Consider the following 23,087-nt stretch of genomic DNA (forward strand, 5'->3'; position numbering starts at 1 on the left):
GCTCTCCCGGGCCCCTTATCCCCTAAGAACTAACAGGAGGGGACACAGAGAAGAATCCGTTTTTACTAGAGAGGAAACAGCACTAAGTGCTACATGCTATTAAAGCAGACCTTCACCCAAGAAAGGGACTTTAAGTTCCTACCTCAGCCACCCCATCACTAGCTAAACAACATGTTTTTTTTTCTCAGGTTTGTTCTATTTTTTTTTTTTTTCCTTTTTGTGGCCCCCAACCTCTTCCGCCATTCTTACCTTTGTCATGCACCCCACTCCACTGCTGCAGCCTCCTGGGATATCCCTTTTAGTCCTGGGATATCCCAGGAGGCTATGGGAGCTTATTCACAGAGAAACGGATGTACACCGCTCAGGCAGTTGGAACTTCACAGCCAGCCATGGGTGCAGGACCTCGGATCGCCACCGCAAACAGGATACAAGAGAAATGGCCGCACACCAAGCGATGGCTCACGATGAAAGGCTTTATTAAACAAGGATGCAAGGTGCAGCAAAATGGATGGTAGACATGTTTCACTACTGAACAAGCACGCTGTGAGTCGTGTGAAACATGTCTACCATCCATTTTTCTGTACCTTGCATTTTTGTTTAATAAAGCCTTTCATCATGAGCCATCGCTTGGTGTGCGGCCATTTCTCTTGTATCCTATGGGAGCTTATTCACAGAGTGATGAATGGGCAGAGTTGCTGTATTTCACTAGGGGCCTGGCTACCAGAGCCTGGAAGAGGCAGCACGGGAGACCTTGAAACCTTATCAGTGGATCACAGCAGAATAATGCTGCATCCCATGGGCAGGTGGTATGATTGCTAATGAAAGCCCAGCAATACAGGTAGCATGGATGGGTGGGAAAAAAGCGTGGGGTGTGAAAGTTCTTAAAAAGTCTGCCAACAAAATATTAAAAGTGAGTAGCTACAAATACTGTAGCTGCTGACTTTTAATATAAGGGCGCTTACCTGTCAAGGGCCCAGCGCTGTCCCCACCCAAGTCAGTTCTTCACTGGGCTTTGGATCCCTTCACAGACGGCTTCCCACTGCGCAAGCGCATTCTGCGCTGCACTTTGTGAATAGACCAGCAGTCTTCTGTGATGTGTCCCAAAGGGCTGCGGGTGAAGGGGTGAACTTCCGCACAGATCGCCTAGGCAATGCAGGTGGAAGTGCCAAATGTGGCGAGGAAGGGAAGAGAAGGCAAACCAGCGGTACTTCCCATTTTGGGTGCAGTTCTGTTTTAAAGAAATTACTTGTTCTCTTTAAAGTGCAGGCCAGTGCAAAAAAAAAAAAAAATCAGTAATCTCTCCAATACATGCTCATTTCCCCATGTTTTAGCCCTCTAAAAATGCAATATTATACCTGTTGATCTCTCAGAAATCTAGTGTGCCCCAAATTTCTTGTTCCCAACCAGCATTTTCAGCCCTGTCTGCTAGACTGCATAACTCTGCTCACCCCCCTCCCCTCACTGTCCCTCCCCTTTTGCATACATTGATTATTTCCCAGAAAAACAATGCTGCTGCCCTCAATCCCAGGAGCTTGGCCACACACTGTGTAGAGAGAGGAGGGTCTGAGAGATATAGTTCTGGGGGCTTGCCTACACCAGTAGGAACTGAACTTCTAGTTGCTGCCCTGCAAGAATATAACAAGCCTGGTGAGGACATCACAGGGAATTATAAAAGCTGTTTCTCACTACAGGTAAAAGGTGAAATAAAAATGAATGCTGTGATCTAGGCAAGTAAAAGGCAGATTGGGTGAAAATTTGGATTAAGCATTTAGAAATCATTTACAGCAGTTCTTCAATTAGAAATTTAAGCTTTCCTTAGTACCAATTACCTCAATGTCCCCATGACTTCTGTGGATGTCAGCAAAGCACAGGAGGCAGAGAGCTTGAAGTGGACGATCTCCATGTTGCATTGCTATCTTCATTGACTCCTTAAATCAAAGAGATAACATTAAAAAGTACACCTGTCCATTCTGCAGAATATCAAACCCAGAGCAGATGTAATTCTATGTTACACTAACTGTGTGTTACAACTAAATAGCCATTATCAGATCAGTTAGAAATATTCAAGACTGTAAAGGTATGTGATCATGACTGTCATATATCTATGTCTGTGTTCCTGCAAGTCTCTTTGTAAATTTTAGGATGAGCAAGGTACAGAATGTTTTCCTAAAACAGAAGACCACTGCCAACGCCAAAAAGCAAAGAGTATTTATTTTAGAACATTGGTTTCATGTTCCGATGAGTTTACCACTCGCTACTACAGGGCATTTTACCACTGGAGGATTTTGCTGTCTTACATCCAGGCCACTTTTTGCGATTCGGCACTGTGCGAATTTAACTGACAATTGCACTGTCGTGCGACGCCATACTCAAACGAAATTTACGTCCTTTTTTTCTTACAAACAGAGCTTTCTTTTTGTGGTATTTAAACCCCTGTGCGATTTTTACTTTTTGCGCTATAAAAAAAAAAAGAGCGTTTATTTTGAAAAAATAACAATATTTTTAACATTTTTTATATGAAATTCCCCCCCCAAAAAAAGTAAAAATCAAATTTTTTTTACATTTTTGGCCAATTTGTTTTTGCTACCTATGTTTGGTAAAAAAAAAATCACAATAAGAGTATTTTGATTGGTTTGCGCAAAAGTTATTGCGTTTACTAACTAAGGGAAAGATTTCTGTAATTTTTGGTGTTTTTTTTTTTAACGAGTAATGGCGGCGATCTGCGATTTTTTTTGCGGGACTGCGACATTGCGGTGGACAGATCGGACCCTTGACTGACATTTTTGACACTTTTGGGGGGACCAGTGACATTACTACAGTGATCAGTGCTATAAATATGCACTGTTACTGTAAAAATGACACTGGCAGGGAAGGGGTTAACTTTATTGGAGAGGGAGGGGTTAATGTATACCTGGTGCTTACTAACGTGTGTGGGGGGAGGTGACTGAGTGACACAGGGACAGATCGCATGTTCAGCTATGCTGAACCCTGCAATCTGTCACTGTTTGTCACTTAGGAGATCCGCCCGCTCTGTTTACACAAGGGGGTGGATCTCCAAACTAGATTCCCCGACGATCGCCGCTGCTCCTCCCCTGGCCCGACTCCCACTGTGACTGAAAACAGCGGGAGCGCGCCGCCTACAGGGGGAGGAGTCCAGCGACGTACGTCTACGTCGCTGGACGGAATCGAGCCACTTTGCCGCAGTACAGTCAACGTGACTGGTCGGCAAGTGGTTAAGGAAACATTAGTACCAAAATTATGTACATACAATATATGAATGGGATAGTAGAAGGAAAGGAAATGAGAGCAGATTCATTACTAGCGTTCGTAACGGTTATTCCAAAAGAGGGAAATTATGCAACTTTGTGCTCTAGCTACAGGCCAATAGCGGTATTAAGCTCTGACATAAAACTTTATGCAAAAGTTCTGGCAACTAGATTAAAATAGTTAAATGCCTAAAGGGATTAATGCAGACCAGACGGGTTTCATTTGGGGTAGAGAGGGGGAAGATAATTGGGTAAGAACGTTACTCTTATTAGAAAAATCTAGAGGTTTTAAGGCCCCTGATCTACTACTGTCGATAGATGCTAAAAAAGCATTTGACAGGGTGGACTGGGGGTTTATGTTGGAAACAATGGAAGAATTAGATATTGGCCCTAGGATGAATCAATGGATTAGAGCACTAAATAGGAACCCGACAGCTTCGGTAAAAGTAAATAGAAGGCTCTCTCCACCTTTTGGAATATTTAACAGGACAAGACAGGGGTATCCATTCTCGCCCCTGTTGTTTGCCCTGTCGTTGGAACCATTATTTGCCACCATTTGGGATAACATAGACATAGGGGGAGCAAAGGTGGGACTTGAAGAACATAAAGTAGCAGCATATGCCGATGACGTCCTGTTTTACATCACTAACCCTAGAATAACCCTCCCAAATTTAATAAAAAAACTAAAAAAATACGGGGAGCTATCGAACTTTAACCACTTCAGCTCCGGAAGGCTTTACCCCCTGAATGTCCAGGCCATTTTTTGCGATTCGGCACTGCGTTACTTTAACAAAAAATTGCGCGGTCGTGCGACGCTGTACCCAAATACAATTGATGTCCTTTTTTTCACACAAATAGAGCTTTCTTTTGGTGGCATTTGATCACCTCTGCGGTTTTTAGATTTTGCGCTCTAAACAAAAAAAAGAGCGACAATTGTGAAATATTTTTTACTCTCTGCTATAAAACATTCCCAATAAAAAATCTAATAAATTTTATCAGTTTAGGCTAATTTGTATTCCGCTACATATTTTTGGTAAAAAAAAAAAAATCCCAAAAAGCGTATCTTAATTGGTTTGCGCAAAAGTTATAGCGTTTACAAACTACGAGATAAATTTTTGGACTTTTTATTTTTTACTAATCAATTTTTACTAATTGATATCATGCCAACTACATCCCCATGTTAAATGGGATAAAAGCAGATATTAAAAATCTATCAATAGGGCCCCTTTCATGGCTGGGATGAATAAATATGGTTAAGATGGTAATACTTCCTAAAATCCTATATAAATTTCAAATGTTACCAATAGACATCCCACAGACAAACTTAAAAACAGTGAAAACAATGATATCAAAGTTTATTTGGCAGGGAAAGAAGCCAAGAATATAGTACACGACACTTAGTAAAGGTAAAACACAGAGGGGTTAGCATCACAAGATTTTAAAAGATACCACAATGTAGTTTTATCACGAAAAATAAAATGGACAAAAATAAAGATAAAAGATGAATTAAGATAGAAACCACATTAAGTGGCACACAGATAAATAAAAGTATTTGGATCCCTCCAAAATATAGGGGCACACATGAATGTACACACAAAAGGACTAGAGTAGTGTACAAAATATGGGACACGATGCACAGGAATGCTAAATGGGAATACAATTCGCCATTGCTATCACTGGAAGGCACAGGATACTTTGCACCTGGGAATGAGACAACACTACTCCACTGATCTCCACTTTCTTAGGGGTCCTGTCCCGAGTGGCTGCCCAGCTTCATTGTGAACACAGGAGGTTGGCCGTTTGGCACAGGTGCCATTCAAAGATCAATTGGCATTTTCTCAATAAATGCAAAGTGTTCTCTGATTGGACAAGATAGAGAGGTGGAGTGGTGATGTCACATTCTCCACCTCATTTAATCAGAGAATGCTTTGCATTAATTGGGAAAAACGCAAAGCATTCTCTGAATGACGACCATTCCCAGCAGCCGACCTCTTGTGTTCACAATGCAACAGGGCAGCCTGGAAGCTAGTGGCGATCACCATAGTAGTGATGTCTACTACAGTAATTTTCAGCTTCTAGAAGGATCCCTGTTGCATTGGTCCAAGCTTGACCAATGTAGCTATGTAAAAAAATGAATACCAGAATTCTTTTGTAACACAGTTATTGTTTTTTGCCATCTATGTCCCATCAGGGAGATTAACCTTCACTTGCAGTCCCATAGACTCAACCAGAAGTGCTAGGATATCTTTTGCAAAGGGAACAAATGCCCCCTTTGGAATTTTTTATGATGGCTGGCCATACATTTTACAATTTTCCATTAGATTTAGCAACACCATACAATATAAGGTCAAAACTAAACACTTTTGATTTTTATGCAATCAAGCAGACCCCTTACTACATAGTTGATGGTAAATATAAAGGAAATTGAAGAAACAAATTATATAATGCATGGCCAGCCTAAGAGCCAATGTGCTGACAAAGGATGGGTCCTACATGGTTATCCACAGAACAAGGTACATGGTACAGATGTATTACCTCGCAACATTCCATCGCATCTGTTAAACGACCGAGCTTACGATATGCCACGGCCATGTGGTATTGACTCATCGCTCTGTATTTCAGACTCCAACCTTTCCCATAGTCGTTAACCAGTTCAGCTGCCTTACATGGAAAGAAGAGGGCCTTCTCAAAGTCCTGTGGAGAAGATACAAAAAATTGAATGGAGGAGCACAGATCCACTACATTGATGTAAACAAGAGAATGAGAATAACAGAAAATAGTGCAGAGTCATTTATACTTTGTCACAGCTATACATTTATAATAGATTACGATACAATATATGAAGGATTGCCGGAGATAAGGAGAGGCCCATAAATCGCTAGATAGAAGACATCTTTATCTATAGGTTTTTGTAGTCCAGTTGATGATGTGAGCATCTTGTCTCATGCAACCTCTAGAAAAATATTGAAGAAAACATATCTGGCTCATCCCCTGCTAGGTACTTCTATCTGCTTATCTACAGATACCTGGAGGCTATTGCTCAAAATCTGGAATTCCCTACAGTTACCTGATAAATCACTATGGGCCTTACCGTATGTTTGAGGACAGACTGTATCATTTTCTGTATTTCCTATCCAGTAAACAATCAAATACTCTATTCCCTGTTGCTTGCACAGTTTACATTATGAAAAACTGACTGGGTGCTGGAAGGGAAACACCAACTTCATTACATAGTTCATACTTGAGGCCCTAAAGGGAATGTAAAGTAGTTTTCTATGTATGTTTATTTATTACAGTTAGGACTAAAAAAATAAAATGATAGTATGAAATATTAGATAATATTTACTGGCCTTATTTTGAGCCAAAGTCTCTTTTTCACAAATAAAACATATTGCTTTCTCTGTGCTAAAAAGAGTGGTAACTACTCTCATATTAGACACCCCAGTTAACATTTCAATAAGACAAAGGGAGCTGCAAAGCAAGCTGCTCTGCTGTAATGACTCATAGCCCTCTGGGAAGCTTTTGGTATGTAATAAATGTTCATTTGTAAAACAAAGATTGTCTATAAACATATAAAAGGGGATATAAAATAGCAGTTTAAAAAGTTAAAATTATTATTTTTTCCTTTAAATGAAGTGGATTTTTATATGGCGGTAAGACAGACAATTATAATTGAACTATTGAAAAATCTTTCCTTAAAGCGAATCTTCACTGCATCTGAGCAGCACAAATCAAAAATACTATATAATTCATTTTTAATATTCAAAGCAAACGCCCCCATCCATCCATGTCGCCATGATTTATTTTGGTGAGAAATCACTTTGAAAAACACCCCCCTAGAATTTCTGGCCGTGACCATCTTGAGTAAGGGCAAATGATTGATGTAGCATTTACTTCCCGCCCTTAGCTCAAGTATGCATGCAGGAGAGTGTGCTTAGCTCCTCCTCCCCTGAAGACTCCTGGGATTAATGACATAATTTGCCTAGGCAAGAAACCTAGAAGTAAAGAAATGTAAAAAAAGTTTAAAACAAGTAAATATGAGATGTACTTTCCTATGTAATTACTAATGCTAGCAGCATGAGAAATAAAACTATCAATGTTGATTGGGGGACAGAGTATGCATACTCAGACTCAGACTGGCCAAGTGTACTTATATATGCTGCATGCATATGGATGAAGGTGCGGGAAGAAGGTGATGGAGGTAGTAGAAGGAGTTTCCCAGCACTAGTTTCGCTCAATGAAAAAAATACCTAGAAAAATCCAACACAACCAATTGTTCCTTTGTCCCAGGACAGTCGGCTTGTAGGTGAGAAGGCATTCCAATAAGAAGATACTGGAGAATTTAATAAAAGACTACAGATGAGTTCTTGTTGGAAAATTATATTTTAAGCAGCAGACAGCATGGATTAATGAAAGACAGAAGCTGTCAGAGGAATCCCATTTCTTTTAATGAGGAGGGCAAAAAATAGTGCGGAACCTGCGCTAGGGAAAAAAAATGTAAATAGCAGCTGTACACCTTGTCCTAATACCCAACACCTAATGAACTGTAAAAATCAATATTGCAGAGTTTTAATCCATAAATTGAAATTAAAAATAAACATCAATCTACTAAAGTGCATAAAAGGTTATAAATGTGTGACCAAAAAAAACTGAAACAGCCAAATATAAAAAAGGAAAATAAAGACTTATATTCCTTCAACCTGTGATGGAAGCAAGAGTCTTCAAGATAGCCAATGTGACACCATCCACTGTCTGTCTCTGCTTCCCGGAACAGGTATGACCCCCTAATAAGAGTGGTCTACAAGAGTTTTCCTTAACATAGCAGACCTTGCATCACAAAGACAGGAATGATCCTCCCAGAAAGGTAATCAAATCGGCACCATCAGTAAAGGCAGTTATATTAAATTCATCCACATAAGCGATATGCTCCAGTATATTTGTAAAGCTCGTCCTCAAACGAAAGCCAAAACTGGACCTCCTCTGCTGCCACTTCTATCAATGTCTCCTTCCTATTTCCTCCTGACTCACCTCTCGAAGGATGTTCTGGGTGAGAAATGAATCAGGAGGAAGTTCCAGGTGAGTGGTGAGTCATGAGGAAGTAGAGAGGAGACATTGCTGGAAGTGGCAGCAGAGGAAGTCCAGTTTTGGCTTTGAGGACGAGCTTTACAAAAAATGAAATAAACAAAATATAAGCAGCGCTAAAGATGAATATAACAACACAAAAAATTAAAGTGCAAGCATGCAAATAGAGCTAGAATAACCTCCTTAAAGTTGCCTAAAAGATCATATGGTTTTCTAAAAATGAATATAACAACACAGAATAGATTAAGTACAAGTGTGCAAATGGTGCTAAATGGGCCCACCCCCGAAGACGTAATTGGTGACGAAATGTGTAGGGAGTTGCCTGGAGGTGATGATATCATGCATGCCTAGCCACTACCCAGCGGTCGTGTATGAGCTGACAGCTTGCTGGAACCTTCATCCATATTGTATTATATATATGCTGAACACAAATCACGTCAAAGTACTTTTTACTACTTTTAATAAAAGTCTGAATACTTGATGGGCTTCACTGTGGCAGTTTATTTTCTTTACATTTTTGAGTCACTTGCTGGGATCCGTTGACGATTGACTACCGCTCTTCACTGGATGGTCAGCTGTTCATGCTATATCTTTGGCCTATATGACCATTATAATTTATGATCCTACAAATACGCTAAGAGGGTGTTGCTGGTGATGGATCCCCTTTTCGTTTTCATCGCACAGTACACTTTTTGGATGGTTGATTTCTTCCACTTAAGGACTGTTCACTACTTATGGACTTTCACAGACTGATTTATTGATTTGTGCTGTTTCACTAGTCGTTTATGTGCAAAGTATTTGTATGTCTGCAAGCCATACAAACCTTTTTGCAATTTTAAGGGGGTTATTTTAGCACTATTTGCACTTTATTATCTATTCTGTGTTGTTATATTAATTGTTAGCAAATCATCTGACCGTTTATGCAATTTTAAGGAGGTTATTCTAGCACAATTTGCCCGCTTGCACTTTTTATTATTTTGTATTGTTATATCCATCTTTAGAGCTGCTTATATTTTGTTTAGTTTGTTCATAAGCTGGTATTATAATTAAGTAAGTGGCTGCTGTCATTTTGTGGCATTCAATTGAGCGCAGATTTTTTACTTTTTTACTGTTTACAAATATATGGAAGCTTATCACTTATGTGGATGAATTTGATATTACTTCCCTTTCTGGAGGCGCTGTTTGATTACCTTTCTGGAAGGAACATTCTTGGGTTTGTATAGCCGGGTCTGCTATGTTAAAGAAAGCTCTTGTAGACCGCTCTTATTAGGGGGTCACATCTGTTCCAGTAAGCAGAGCCTGAGAGTGCATGGTTTCACCTTGGTTATCTTGAAGACTCCTTAACGGGTTGTGGGACTATAAATCTATATTTTGCATCTTTATATTTAGACTGTTTCAGTTATTTTTTTGGTTACACATTGATAACCTTTTATGCACTTTAGTGGATTGATGTCTATTTGAAATCACGACTTATGCATTAGAGTGCTGTACTATTGATTTTTACAAATCATTAATAATCAAAAATAAGACCTCATCTGGAATATGCAGTTCAGTTTTGGGCACCAATTCACAAAGGATATCGGGGAACTGGAAAAAGTGAAGAGAAGGGTAACCAAACTGATAAGAGGCATGGAGGAGCTCAGCTATGAAGAAAAGATTAGAACTGAATTTATTCCCTCTTGGGAAGAGGAGAATAGGGCCTCTTTCACACTTATGCAACCTAAAAGTTGTGCGATTTTACCGTGATTTTGTTGCCGCGATTTTACCGAGATTTTGACTGGACTTGAAGCAATGCCTATGTCTTTAGACCTCAAACGCATTAAAATCGACCCAAAGTAGTGCAGGGACTACTTTGAAGTCATTCAGATATGAACGATACTCATTGGAAATCATGGAGTCCAACTTGTCATGAGACTTTGCAGTCCCAAATCGCAGGACAAGTCGCACAAGTGTGAAAGGGGCCTAAGGGGGGATATGATCAACAAAGTGGTCCATATAGTGAACTTGGTCTTCAGTTTTCACTTTAAGGTCATCACAGAGGACAAGGGGGCCCCTCTTTATGTCTGGGGGAAAAGAGATTTACCATTTTCAAATATGAAAAGGCTTCTTCACAGTAAGAGCGGTAAAAATGTGGATTAGACTCCCTGAAGAGTTGGTTCTGGCTAGCTCATTAGATTGCTTTAAAAAAGGCCTGGATTATTTCCTAAATGTACATAATATAATTGGATACTAAAATTTATAGGTAAAGTTGATACAGGGAATATCCAATTGCCTCTCGGGGGTTTATGAACAATTTTTTTCTCCTGCTGGAGAACATTGGATCATGCTTTGCTGGGGTTTTATTTTTTGCCTTCCTCTGGATCAACTATGGGTGGATGATTGTGTATGAAGGATGGTATAATTGTTCCCCCTTTTATTGGTTGAACTGGATGTACTAGATTTCTTTTTTCAACCGGACTAACTATGCAACTATGTAAATACCATAACATCTTAATCTGTAAGCAGCTTGCACACATGAACACATGACTTGAAAAAAACTTTGAAATGCTACAGGTTTCTGTGCCTGCATTATTAGATGTGCACGACTTTGGGCTACTTGACAGTGAGGGTAATATAGTTGATTGGTGGGGGTTCCAAGCAGGGCAGCCCCACCAATAGACAGCAGGTGTCCATGTAGATAACTTTCTTAAATCCCCTCCACAACTTTCTGTCTGGCTTAACATTCTCTAGAATACACACAGAGCCTCTATAAAAATGATTTCAGCTGTTGCAACATTTATGCACATATCCGGTCTCTATTAGTAGAGGCATTCCATATTTCCATATTTTCCTAGGAAGCATAACTGTAAAGTGCACATATGTCTTTTAATGGCATATCACATTGCTAACTGCCCCAGGGAGTCCTAAACTGGCCTGCTACATGGGTAAAAGGACTGTGTTAGCTGTATAGACTGTGTCATGTTCTTTGATTTCGGTGGGTAACACCTTGAGTCTCAGGGCACCATGGGCATCCGCAGGTAGGGGCAAGGGGGGACAAATGCCCCCCTGGAATCTCAACTTCCCCCTTTCAAGTGATTGTTAAGCCACTTCATACCATCCTGTCTGGTCTGTTTAATAATCCTGTGTGCCCCTGTGTCTGTGTTTTATAAAAATAAGCCATTCTTTACCAGTTTTCAGAGGGCTGAGCGCCGCTCACGTGACCCGTCGGTTCTCTCTTCTCCCTGTCTAAAAGCCGCCTGCAGCCGGTGGGGCACAGGATTCCTCTCTGATGTCAGTCGGGAGGGAAGGAGGAGAAGAGGTGGAGAGGCTGAGAGGAGGAGAGAGGCGGCGTGTCACGTGAGTGGCGCTCTGAAAACCTGTAAAGAATGGCTTATTTTTATAAAACACAGACACAGGGGCACACAGGAATATTAAACAGACTGTAGACAGGATATGAAACTTTAAATGATACCACAGGAGCACACAGGTAGGGAGAGAGGACAGAGGAGGACAGGAAGGCTGCGGATGACGGAGGCACGTAAACTGACCACAGTGTCAGGGCTCAGCAGCCATGGTATAGTGTGGTCAGTTTACAGAGGGGGGGACATAGCCAGGCAGGATCAGCCAGGTATTTTAGGCGATAGAAGGGGCCAAATTACACAGCACAAGCACTGTGCTGTATAAAATGCTTTAAGGGAACAGGATACATTTATTTTTTTAGGTTAACAAATGCTTTAAAAAGAAATGCTGCTGCTTGCTCTTTACGAATAAATACTCAAAATAAGTATAATGACTAAGCCCCTCCCATTCATGACATTGTTGAAAAGGGGCAGAGCATGGGTGACCTTAAAATGTTGCCCCCCCCCCCCCCCCTGAAAAAAGTTCTGCGGACGCCCATGCAGAGCACTTGCGTAAAAGTTTTTTTTTTCGGTAATCTAGGCTTATTTTCAGAGGCTGAAGAAAGATTCACTTTCCTAAAATACACAGAGCTGACTTTTGACCCAAATGATTCCCTATGGTGTAAACTACACATGCAACATGGAATAGTTGTGCATAATCCAGTAGTATGTGAATATCTACTTCTTGATGCTTATCTATGGATCCTTACTATTCGGAGTCTATTTAAAAATCAGCAGTATGGCTATGCTCTGTCTTTGGACAGTATGGACAAAACTCTGTTTTTAAAAAAGAACAAATGTGTATTACGATCCACTGGCTTCAGAAGTCAATGGCTGAAGGGGAAATGCTATAGTTCCTTATTGGCTCACCAATATCTGGTTACTTTAGCTGTCTTCATACTATAGGAATGTCATTGCCAAACCCCTTCGGGAATGTGTGCTATGTTACTTAAAAGGTAATACTGTTTTCACAGAGTTACAGCTAAAACTGGAATAAGGTAGTCCGTCTCAGGGCTGCTTCATACACATGTCTGGTTTGAAGCCGCAAAGAGATGGGGGATTGTTTTTGTGATCGCTCTTTGCACATCTCAAAAAAAAATGTAAACTATCACATTATTATATTAAACGATAGCGCAGCATAAGGCCCCATTCACACTTATGCGATGCAATTTTATCGCGATATGCCGCGATTTTCGCGGCGCGGTTTTGAAAGCAATGGCAAGGCTATATGCCTCAAAATGCATTAAAATCGTGGCAAAGTAGTGCAGGAACTACTTTGAAGTCGGTGCGACTTCAAAACGCACTGATATGAATGGGGCTCATTGAAAATAATGGAAAACGACTTGTCATGCGATTTTGCGGTCCAAAATCTCTGGACAAGTCGCACTAGTGTGAATGGGGCCTAAAAGTAATAAATGGGGAGCTGTTTTTAAAAAAAAAAAGTCCGGAAGGAAAGTCCAATCCTGTGACCTGTCAAAGCCACATGACGGTCTCTCCTCCAGTTACAGAGTTCTCTCTGCTACATAAGTTACAGATTTGTATGAATGAACGGGCAGAGGTATGCAATATCCTTGCAGAGTTTAACAAAGATCTGACAGCACTATCCACCAGTGGCGGCTGGTGCTCCATGGGCCGGGGGGGCAGCAGACAGACCACACCGGCTCCAGCCTGCACTGTCCCCCCCCGTCGCCGGCACACTCACCCTGGGCGGGCGGGCAGGCAGCGGCGACTTCCCCATCAGTCTCCTCCCTCCTCCTCAGCTCCTTGGCCAATAGCATGGCTTTTCTTTTCGACCAATCGGGAAACAGGTCTCAGGACTCGCTTCCTGATTGGCCAGGAGGAGAATCAGTAAGGCAATAGCGAATATTAATTTGCTATTGTCACACAACTGGGTGAGCCCACCCTTTTTTGAAGCCTATTAGAGCCTCTGGCTCTAATCACGTGCTTCAAAAAAAAAAAAAAAACCCCATTGGAATCCATCCTAATCTACATGCGGGGTGCCGGACGCATGGATGGGGGGGCGGCACCCCTGCGCCCCCAATGCACCAGCCACCACTGCACTCTCCTATAAATGACCCCCCGATGGTGACTATTTATTGGTAATTTTAGCAGCCAGATCAATCCGTTGAAAATTACCTGATTACCTTTGGTCCAAAAATTACCTGTTTTTCTTAGGCCCCACAAAATACACGTTCTACGTATTATACTCACTTCTCATTTAGGCCCCTTTCACACTTGTGCGACCTAAAAGCTGCGCGATTCTGTCACAAATTTACCGCAACTTTTTTGCCGTGATTTTGATTGGACTTGAAGCAATGCCTATGTCTATGGACCTCAAAACGCATCAAAGTCGGGCCAAAGTAGTGCAGGAACTACTTTGAAGTCACACAGATATGAACGGTACTCATTGGAAATCATTAAGTATGACTTGTCATTCGACTTTACAGTCCCAAGTGGCAGCACAAGTCGCACATGTGTGAAAGGGGCCTAAGAAAGGATACAGCAGTGATTTTTTGGGGGACAGGTCTGAGGTAGAAATTATACGGTTGTCAATAGGGTGGACTGTCAGGTGTGATCTAATCATGGAGGGTAAATGCAAGTAGCACCATGGGGTCCTGTGCAAAGGGACAAAGAATAAGGTTTGTTCAATCTTTTTCCAAAGTTTAGGAGGGGAGTAATGTCACCAGTCGATTAGACGCCCCAAGTGAATTGCTTGATAATATCTAAGAATATCTGGGGGGGGGGGGGGTGGATGCTCACAAAATTGTTTAGGTAAGGTTAGGCCACAGCCATCAGACTAGATAAGTACAGACCTGCACTACTTTGGCCCGACTTTAACGTGTTTTGTGGTCCATAGACATTGCTTAAAGCCCAGTCCAAATTGCGGCAAAATCGACACACAAATGAAACTTTAATGGCCTCCCAAGTCTTAGTAAGTAGAGTTCAATATTGAGTTGGCCCATCCTTTGCAGCTATAACAGCTTCAACTCTTCTGGGAAGGCTGTCCACAAGGTTTAGGAGTGTGTCTATGGGAATGTTTGAATTAGAGCACTTCTGGAAGAATGGTCAAACATACCCCCTCACACGCCTCCAGGAACTCCCACAGAAGCCCAGCTCTGAGGAAAAAAAAATTGCTGGGTGTACCAAGATGGCCGCCGACATGTGAAGCACATGGAGGCTACAAGAAAATGGTGGCCCGTGCGGCAGCGGCGGTAAAGGGGGCCCCTGGGAACCCCCCTCCTGACTGACAGATGATCGACCGGCAGATGGGCCCTGGGGAGTCAGGTAGGAACCTTCCCTGCACAACAGCCGTCCGCATCGGCGGGACCCCCCACCCCCTCAGCGGCCTGCATGCAGATCCAGCCTCCCCACATATCCCCAGTAGCGACAGAGACCCCCCAGGAGGGGGGAAAGAGGGGGGGAGGAAGGGGGCACCATAGGTGGGGGGTGCACAGTGGAACAGAGGGGAACCCGGAAAATTGGGGGTCCGACCGTCCCAGGGAGGGGCCGCGTCCACCCCAGAACCCGACATGAGGAAAAGGGGGAGCATGTGACCTTGCGACCTGGCGAGCATTTAACTCGCGGGCCAGTCCCCGTCCAGTTGGACTATGTCGCGGCCAACCCAGCGCGGAGCTAGGGCCTGCACGCGCTCGTAGGCCGGCTTGGGTGACCACTGGATCTCAACATCCAGCCCGTCGCCCAGATCCGGCATAATTGCTTGTAGATCTCACAGGAACAATCCGGAGAAAAAACTAGCTAAAAAAAAGAATATCTAAAAAAGCTTGCCAGGACCAGAGATCCCAGCAAGGAACTTAGGTCCTTACTCCTGACTAGGCAGAAAAAAACTGACAACCTATAGCAGGAAGTGAGAGGATATACCCCCTGGGACTGCCCATAGGTGTAGCCAGAACTTTTTTTCTGCCTAGTGTCCTACTCCTGTAGGGGGCAGTATAACCCTACGGATATCAAGATATGAGTTCTGCGTCTGCCAATGAGCGACAGAGAAATTAGATATTTTTTGAGAATGTTATATAGCAGAAAGTGATTTTTTTTTTTTTTTTCAGAATTGTCGCTCTTTTTTTGTTTTATACCGCAAAAAATAAAAATTGCAGAGGTAATCAAAGACCACTAAAAGAAAACTCTATTTCGGGGGAAAAGGACATCAACTTTTTTTGGGTACAGCGTCGCACGACTGCACAATTGTCTGGTAAAATAACGCAGTGCCGAATCGCCAAAAAATGACCTGGTCATTATGGGGGAAAATCTTCTGGTCCAGAAGTGGTTAAAGTAACCTTTTCAGCATGATCGTGAGTGATGTCATTGCCCCAGAACAATAATAGATTCTGGGAGCTACACTTTTCAAAGAAATGTAACAGACAGCTCAGGCGTTATGTTGCCTTGTAACCACTTGTCAAACTCGACAGGTTGTGTAATTCTCACCACGCTGCAACCATGGGGATCTGTACTGACATGGTCGCTTGCTATGGTAATTTGCAGCTGGGCATAATAACGTGGCTCCACCATTTCTATTTCCTGTCTAAGTTAGGCCTTAGTAACTGTAAACTCTAAATGAATGATACCTAGTTGGGTAAAACATTGCATAAATAAAATATATATATTTTTTGTTTTAACCACTTCCATACTGGGCCATTTCTGGCACTCCGCTTCTACATGTAAAAATCATAATTTTGTTGCTAGAAAATTACTCAGAACCCCAAAACATTATCATTTTTTTTTTTAGGAAATAAAATGTCGGTCATTGCAACTTTTTATTTCCCACGTTATTTGCGCAGAAATTTCTCAAATGCAATTGTTTTGAAAAAAATATATATATATTTAATGCATTAAAAAAAAAAAAAACACTAAAGGTAGACCAATGTTTTTGTATAATGTGAAAGATGATGTTACGCAAAGTAAATAGATACCTAACATGTAACGCTTTAAAATTGCGCACACTCATGGAATGATGCCAAATTTAGATGCTTAAAAATCTCCATAGGCAACATTTTAAAAATGTTTACAGGTTACCAGTTTAGAGTTACAGAGGGGATCTTGGGCTAGAACTGTTGCTCTTGCTCTAACGTTTGCGGCGATACCTCACATGTATGGATTGAACGCCCTTTACATATGTGACCGCGACGCACACATGCGTTCGCTCCTGCGAGCATGCGGGGACGGGGGCACTTTAAAAAAAACAAACATTTTATTGTTTATGTTTATTTTATTTTCATTTTTTTTAGTTTTACACTTTCCCTTTCATTTTTTTTGATCACTTTTATTCTTATTACAAGGAATGTAAACATCCCTTGTAATAGGAATAGTGAATGACAGGTCCTCTTTATGGGGAGATCTGGGGTCAATAGGACCTCAGATCTCTCCTACAGGCTGGAAAGCCTAAAATAAAAAAACAAACAAAACAAAAAAATGGATTTTTGTAAAATCTTACCGTAAAATCCTTTTCTCTTAGCTCATTGACAGACGTAGTCCTCGGTGATACAGCACCTTCAGGTTATGTTGCCTCCACAGGAGCAGGACTAGACAGGAAATTAAAATACTCTGGCCACACCCTAGGGGCAGTCCCAGAGGGTATATCCTCTCTCTCTCTGCCTCAGCAAATCAGTTATGTCAAAAAGCAGTCTTTAGAGATTTTAACCCAACCCAACTCAAAAACAGAGGTGCGGGGACTACGTCTGTCAATGAGCTAAGAGAAAAGGTTTTTACGGGAAGATTTTACGAAAATCCATTTTTCTCTATCGCTCATTGACAGACGTAGTCCTCGGTGATACACCACCTTCGGGACGTCCCAGAGCAGTATCACAAATGAGGGGTGGGAAAATGAAAATCAAATCCCAATCTAGAAGGCCCAACCGGTGCCAACTAGAAGTTTACAATGCTCATCCTTAATGATGAGACTCAACAAAAAAGAAAAATCTTTTTTTTTTTTTTTTCAAACAGAAAAAAACCCTCGAGGTAGACCACCGGTCTCCTCAAATTGCGGCCTGCAAAACCTTGCGGCCAAATGAGGCATCCGCCGATGCCGTCACATCAATTTTATAGAATTTTGTAAAGGTATGTACCGACGACCAGGTGGCCGCCTTACATACCTGGACCACTGACGCCTGATGGCGAAAGGCCCAGGAAGTACTGAGCGCTCGAGTGGAGTGCGCCCTAACAGGGAACGGAGGACTCTGACCCTTAATAGAATAAGCCTGTACCACCGTCTGTCTAATCCATTTGGCAATGGTCGCGGCAGATGCAGGCAAACCCTTTCTGGGGCCATCCGTGATCACAAAAAGTGAATCCGTCTTACGAAATGATTCCGTAGCTTTCAGGTATACCCTGATTGCCCGAACCACATCTAAGGAATGCAACGCATGTTCCCGATGATGCTTGGGCTGAGGACACAAGGAAGGTAGTACAATATCTTCATTCAGATGAAAATCTGAAACCACCTTAGGAAGAAAGGATGGCTTAGGATGAAGTACTACCTTATCCCTATGAATCACTAGGTATGGGGACTGGCATGATAATGCAGCCAGTTCTGACACCCTGCGAGCAGAAGTGATAGCCACCAAGAAGGCTACCTTCTGGGATAAAGTAAGCAAGGGAATCTCCCTGATGTTTTCAAAGGGAGGTTTCTGTAGAACCGACAAAACTAAATTAAGATCCCAGACCTTGCTGGAAGTCGCTTTCCTTGCTTTAATAAGGGTAGGGATGACTGAAGCTGACAAACCTCTGTCCTTCAGTACTTGGGTCTCAATGGCCAGGCCATTAAAACCAGCGACTGTAAAGCACGATGGTAAATTGGTCCTTGAGACCACAGACACTCCCTGAGACGAAGTTCCCACGGAACGTCTGCGACTAGCATGTCCAAGTCGGCCAGGCCGGCTTGACGAGGCCAGCCTAGAATTTCTAGGACCACTGGCGCTGATTGGATCTGGACCAGGCGTCCCTAGAGGTATCTGGCCCCGACCATCCGAGAAAGTCTGGTCGTTTTCTGTTCCCACACATTTATCAGATACCTGATTGTTATCAGGAAGGGTGATCTTTTCTGGTTGAACCTCAGGGACCGAAGTCACCCGACTAGAGGCTTCTTGGCCTGTCTGGTCAACCAGATCCGATTCCTGTGAGGCATTGGGACTAATCTTAGGAAAAGGTAAAGGAAAAGATCTATTCAGGGAACGGTAACTACCGCTTCCTGTAGTACTTAAATGTTGGAAGGGAAGAATCGCACCGGTAGTAGTAGTTGATGCTCGATCTAATGTCCTGAATACCGGTGAAAACGTCCCCCCACCCTGAAACCGGGTGGGGGCGCACCTTCAGGCTGTGTACTCCTTTGCTTCGGGTTTGGCTGAGTTGGTCCTCTGTTTGTCCGACCAGCCCTTCTTGAACCCTCCTGGAGGAGTCTTGCCTTTCCCGCTTGTTCCAGCCGGGCGCCCTTTATGGGCGGTAAAGAAAGGTCCTCGCTTGTTGCGAGGTCCCTTAGCTTTAGCAGCCTGTGGCAAAAAAGTGCTCTAGCCCCCAGTGGCATCCTTAATGATTTCATCTAGGGTGGCCCCAAATAGACGATTCCCCTGAAAGGGGAGATTTGTCAAGGTCTTTTTGGAACCTAGGTCAGCTGACCAGCATTTTAACCACAGCACACGTCTGAGGATAACCGCTGACATAGATGCATGCCCTAATAGGGGAGTAGTGTCCAAGGCTGCGTCACAGATAAACTGTAGCCCTTGTATAATCTGTTCCATCAAATCAGATGTCTCCTGGGGAATATCTTTTCCCCTAAGGTCTTGGCGTACCATTCTCGCCCATTCCGTAAGTGTCTGGGAAACTAGACCAATAACAATTACTGGTCTAAATGCTGACCCTATCAGAGAGAAGATGGTGCGGGACTCTGCTTCCATCTTTCGATCCACCGGATCCTTAAAGGACGAAGTGTCCTCCACTGGGATAACCGTGGCTTAATTCAGCCTGGAAATAGGTGGATCCACCACTGGTGGTACCGTCCATTTCTTAATGATGGATTCCTCAAACGGATAGCGTCTAGCAATACGCTTGGAAATAGTAAAGGTAAGTTTAGAATGCTCCCATTCTCCTTTAATCTTATTACCAAAACACTTGGGTACAGGAAAAACCTTCACCGTTTTGATGGGCTTGTTAGTACCAAAAGGAATCTCTGTTTCAGTTGCCTCTGCCGGTAAAACCTCAAGTTTTAAGGTTTCCTGCACTGCCACAACTAGTGCGTCCACCAATGCTTCTTCCTGAATTATAGCGGGAGAAGAAACGTCCTCCTCACTGTCTGAGGGAGCTTTACCTGAGGTAACAGCCCTTGCAGAGGGACCTGCAACTGCAGTGACCATCTCTGAATCTGAGTCAGAGGTGTCAGATAGTATAGGGGTAGGCGGGGGTCGCTTCCTTGACCCCCGTCCCTGACAGGCCGCCTCCACCCGAGCCACCATAGACTCCAAAATTGCTGTAAATGCCTCTACACTCTGTGCACCGGCGGGTCCTGTGGCCCCCTCGAGATAAACAGGTGGGGGAATATGTGTGGCAGGGTCCATGATAATTCCAGTCACTTCCTGGATAATATAATTCAAAAATAAAAAACTTTTTTTTTTTTTTTTTTTTCAGACCCCCAGCGCCACAAAAGCCCCTTAGTGTTACCTGCTAGGGATCCCTATCGATCGAGAGAGAGAGAGATAGACCCCCAGGCTCACCACTTGATGCTCAGAGTTTAACTGCAACAGGTTACAGCGCTGTCTTGACAAACAGGAAGTCTTTTGGCTGGCTGCCCAGGAAGAAAGGAGGCGGCTCCGCCCCTCTGCACGCCTTCCGGCGCCTCCCCTAGCTCCACGAGGTGTTTGGATCACCTCAAACATGGCCGCCCCCATGCTGGAGACACGAGGCTACGCCAAAATGGCGGCTCGTGCAATCCAGCAAAAAAAAAAAAAAAATAGCGGCGGCCTGTACTGAATAGCGGTGTGCTGCAGGGCACACAACACTCTCTCTGCATGGGGATTTGGCGTGGTTGGCGGTACCGGCCCTGGCGGACCGCATGGCCGTTCGGAAGGCCTGCTTATAGCTGGAGATCTGATTTAGGAAGGCAGTCTACATGTCCGTGGCTTCTGACTGGTAGGTACCTTATTCTTATCACAGTAAGATTCCCAGAATGCCACTGATTACAATCTTTTAAACATGTATACAATTAGATTGTTAGCTCCCAAACCAAGCCTCCTGGCTCTTTGCACATAAAATCACACTCAAAGTAGGAGGATCTGTGTCATGTTATAGGATAGAGGGGGACTCTATCTTACCATACAGAGAGGGGCCCGCGTTCACCACAAGACCCGTCAGGGGAAAAGGGGGAACATACTAATCACCATACCGGAACCAGGCGGGCACCAACTCCTGACAGTACCCCTCTCCACCGGAGCGGGAGGGCTGTCGACCGATATGGATGCCGTGACTCATGGTCTTTGGCGTTTCAGCGAGACGTTTAACTCGCGGGGTCAGTCCCTTAATGGGACTTTGTCGCGGCCGACCCAGCGCGGAGCTATGGCCTGCACGCGCTCGTAGGCTGAACTGGGGTGACCACCGGATCTCAACATCCAGCCCGTCGCCCAGTTCAGCCTTCTTGCTTGAAGATCTCACAGGAACACTGGAGAAAAAAAGCTGTCTAAAAAATCTTTTAAGAAAAAAATCTTGCCAGGACCGAAGATCCCAGCAAGGTATCTAGGTCCTTACTCCTAACTAGACAGAAAATAACTGATTTGCTGAGGCAGAGAGAGAGAGGATATACCCTCTGGGACTGCCCCTAGGGTGTGGCCAGAGCATTTTAATTTCCTGTCTAGTCCTGCTCCTGTGGAGGCAACATAACCCGAAGGTGCTGTATCACCGAGGACTACGTCTGTCAATGAGCGATAGAGAAACAACTATCTCGGCCAGGCCGGGGGTGGTGACATCACATCACGCTCAGGCCTCCGAGAGTCATAGAGACTGCCGGGGACAATCTGGTCATCGGCAGACTCTATGGTGTACTTTTGCCGCTGGCAGATTCCTTATCCAGCTCGCCGATCGCACGGACGATCCAGTAGAAGCACCGGAGGGCAACGGGAGGGATGTCCCCTCCCGCCACCTGTAAGAATGATCAAGCAGCTTAACAGCCGCTATAATTGTTCTTACGGTGCAGGGAATTGCTGGTGGAAAAAAATGATATCTGAATAATGTCTGCAGCTGCACCCATCATTCAGATATCTCCACTTAAATCCCTGGATGTCATATGACGGCAGGCTGGCTCGGTTGCACGAACCGCCGTACCTGTACCAGAAATGCTCTACCTCTAAAATGTCCCCTCATAGTACACATTTTCCCCTCCCACTTCAAATCTCTCCCTCCCCAAATTGCCCCTCCTAGCACAAATCTTTTCCCCTCCCTCCATTCCTCCTCTCAACACAAATCCCTCTAAATCACCACTCTTCGCACTCCCCCTCCCAAATGTCCCCTCCAAGAACAATACTTACCCCCTGCCGCCCCCCCCCCAATTCCACCATCTAACACAAATTACCCTCTTCCCCAATCTCTTTGTGGCAGCCTACCACCTCACATGATACTACAGTGGCTGAGGGCAGCCCTCCCTGCTGCCCACCCCTTGTCCCAGCCCTGGCTGTAGGTAAAATCCTTTTAAGCAACCTGAACAACCCGGTTGTTCAAAAGGTTGTTCCTTTTGAACAACCTACGCCCTATTTCCTTGCTCCCCTTTTCATCCAAACTCCTCGAACGTCTAGTCTACAACCGACTGTGCGACCACCTTGCTGAGAATAGCCTCCTTGATCCCCTTCAGTCTGGATTTCGGCCTCAACACTCCACTGAAACTGCACTCCTAAAGCTGACAAACGATCTGCTAACGGCCAAAACCAATGGACAGTATTCTGTACTCCTACTTCTGGACCTTTCTGCTGCCTTTGATACGGTTGACCATCCCCTCCTCCTCAAAAAACTCCATGCCTTTGGTCTCCGTGACTGTACTCTTAACTGGTTATCTTCCTACTTATCTAACCGCACCTTTAGCGTTACCTACAATTCTACTTCCTCCTCTCCTCTTCCCTTCTCTGTTGGAGTTCCCCAAGGCTCTGTTCTTGGACCCCTCCTATTTTCAATCTACACCTCCTCTCTAGGTCAGTTGATAGCCTCCCACGGCTTCCAATACCACCTCTACGCTGACGATACCCAAATCTATCTATCCACCCCTGAGCTCTCTCCCTCAGTCTCCTCACGTATCACTAATTTACTATCAGATATATCGGTCTGGATGTCTCACCACTTCCTCAAACTCAATCCATCCAAAACCGAGCTTATAATTTTTCCT

General features: G+C 43.7%; 1 protein-coding gene across 1 annotated transcript in view; it reads right to left on the bottom strand.

The window, feature by feature from the left end:
* The window catches only part of RAPSN (receptor associated protein of the synapse), a 73,543-nt gene that overhangs the window by 16,107 nt on the left and 34,349 nt on the right, over window positions 1-23,087 (bottom strand). The window contains exons 3-4 of the mRNA XM_082270444.1: window positions 5,802-5,960; window positions 1,830-1,928 (exon numbers count right to left, since the gene is read on the bottom strand). Coding sequence (XP_082126570.1) covers window positions 1,830-1,928; window positions 5,802-5,960 — 258 coding nt within the window. The remainder of the gene's footprint in view (window positions 1-1,829; window positions 1,929-5,801; window positions 5,961-23,087) is intronic.

Source organism: Pelophylax lessonae (genome assembly GCF_965119305.1).
Source record: "Pelophylax lessonae genome assembly, chromosome: 10".
In the NCBI taxonomy this organism is placed as follows: domain Eukaryota; kingdom Metazoa; phylum Chordata; class Amphibia; order Anura; family Ranidae; genus Pelophylax; species Pelophylax lessonae.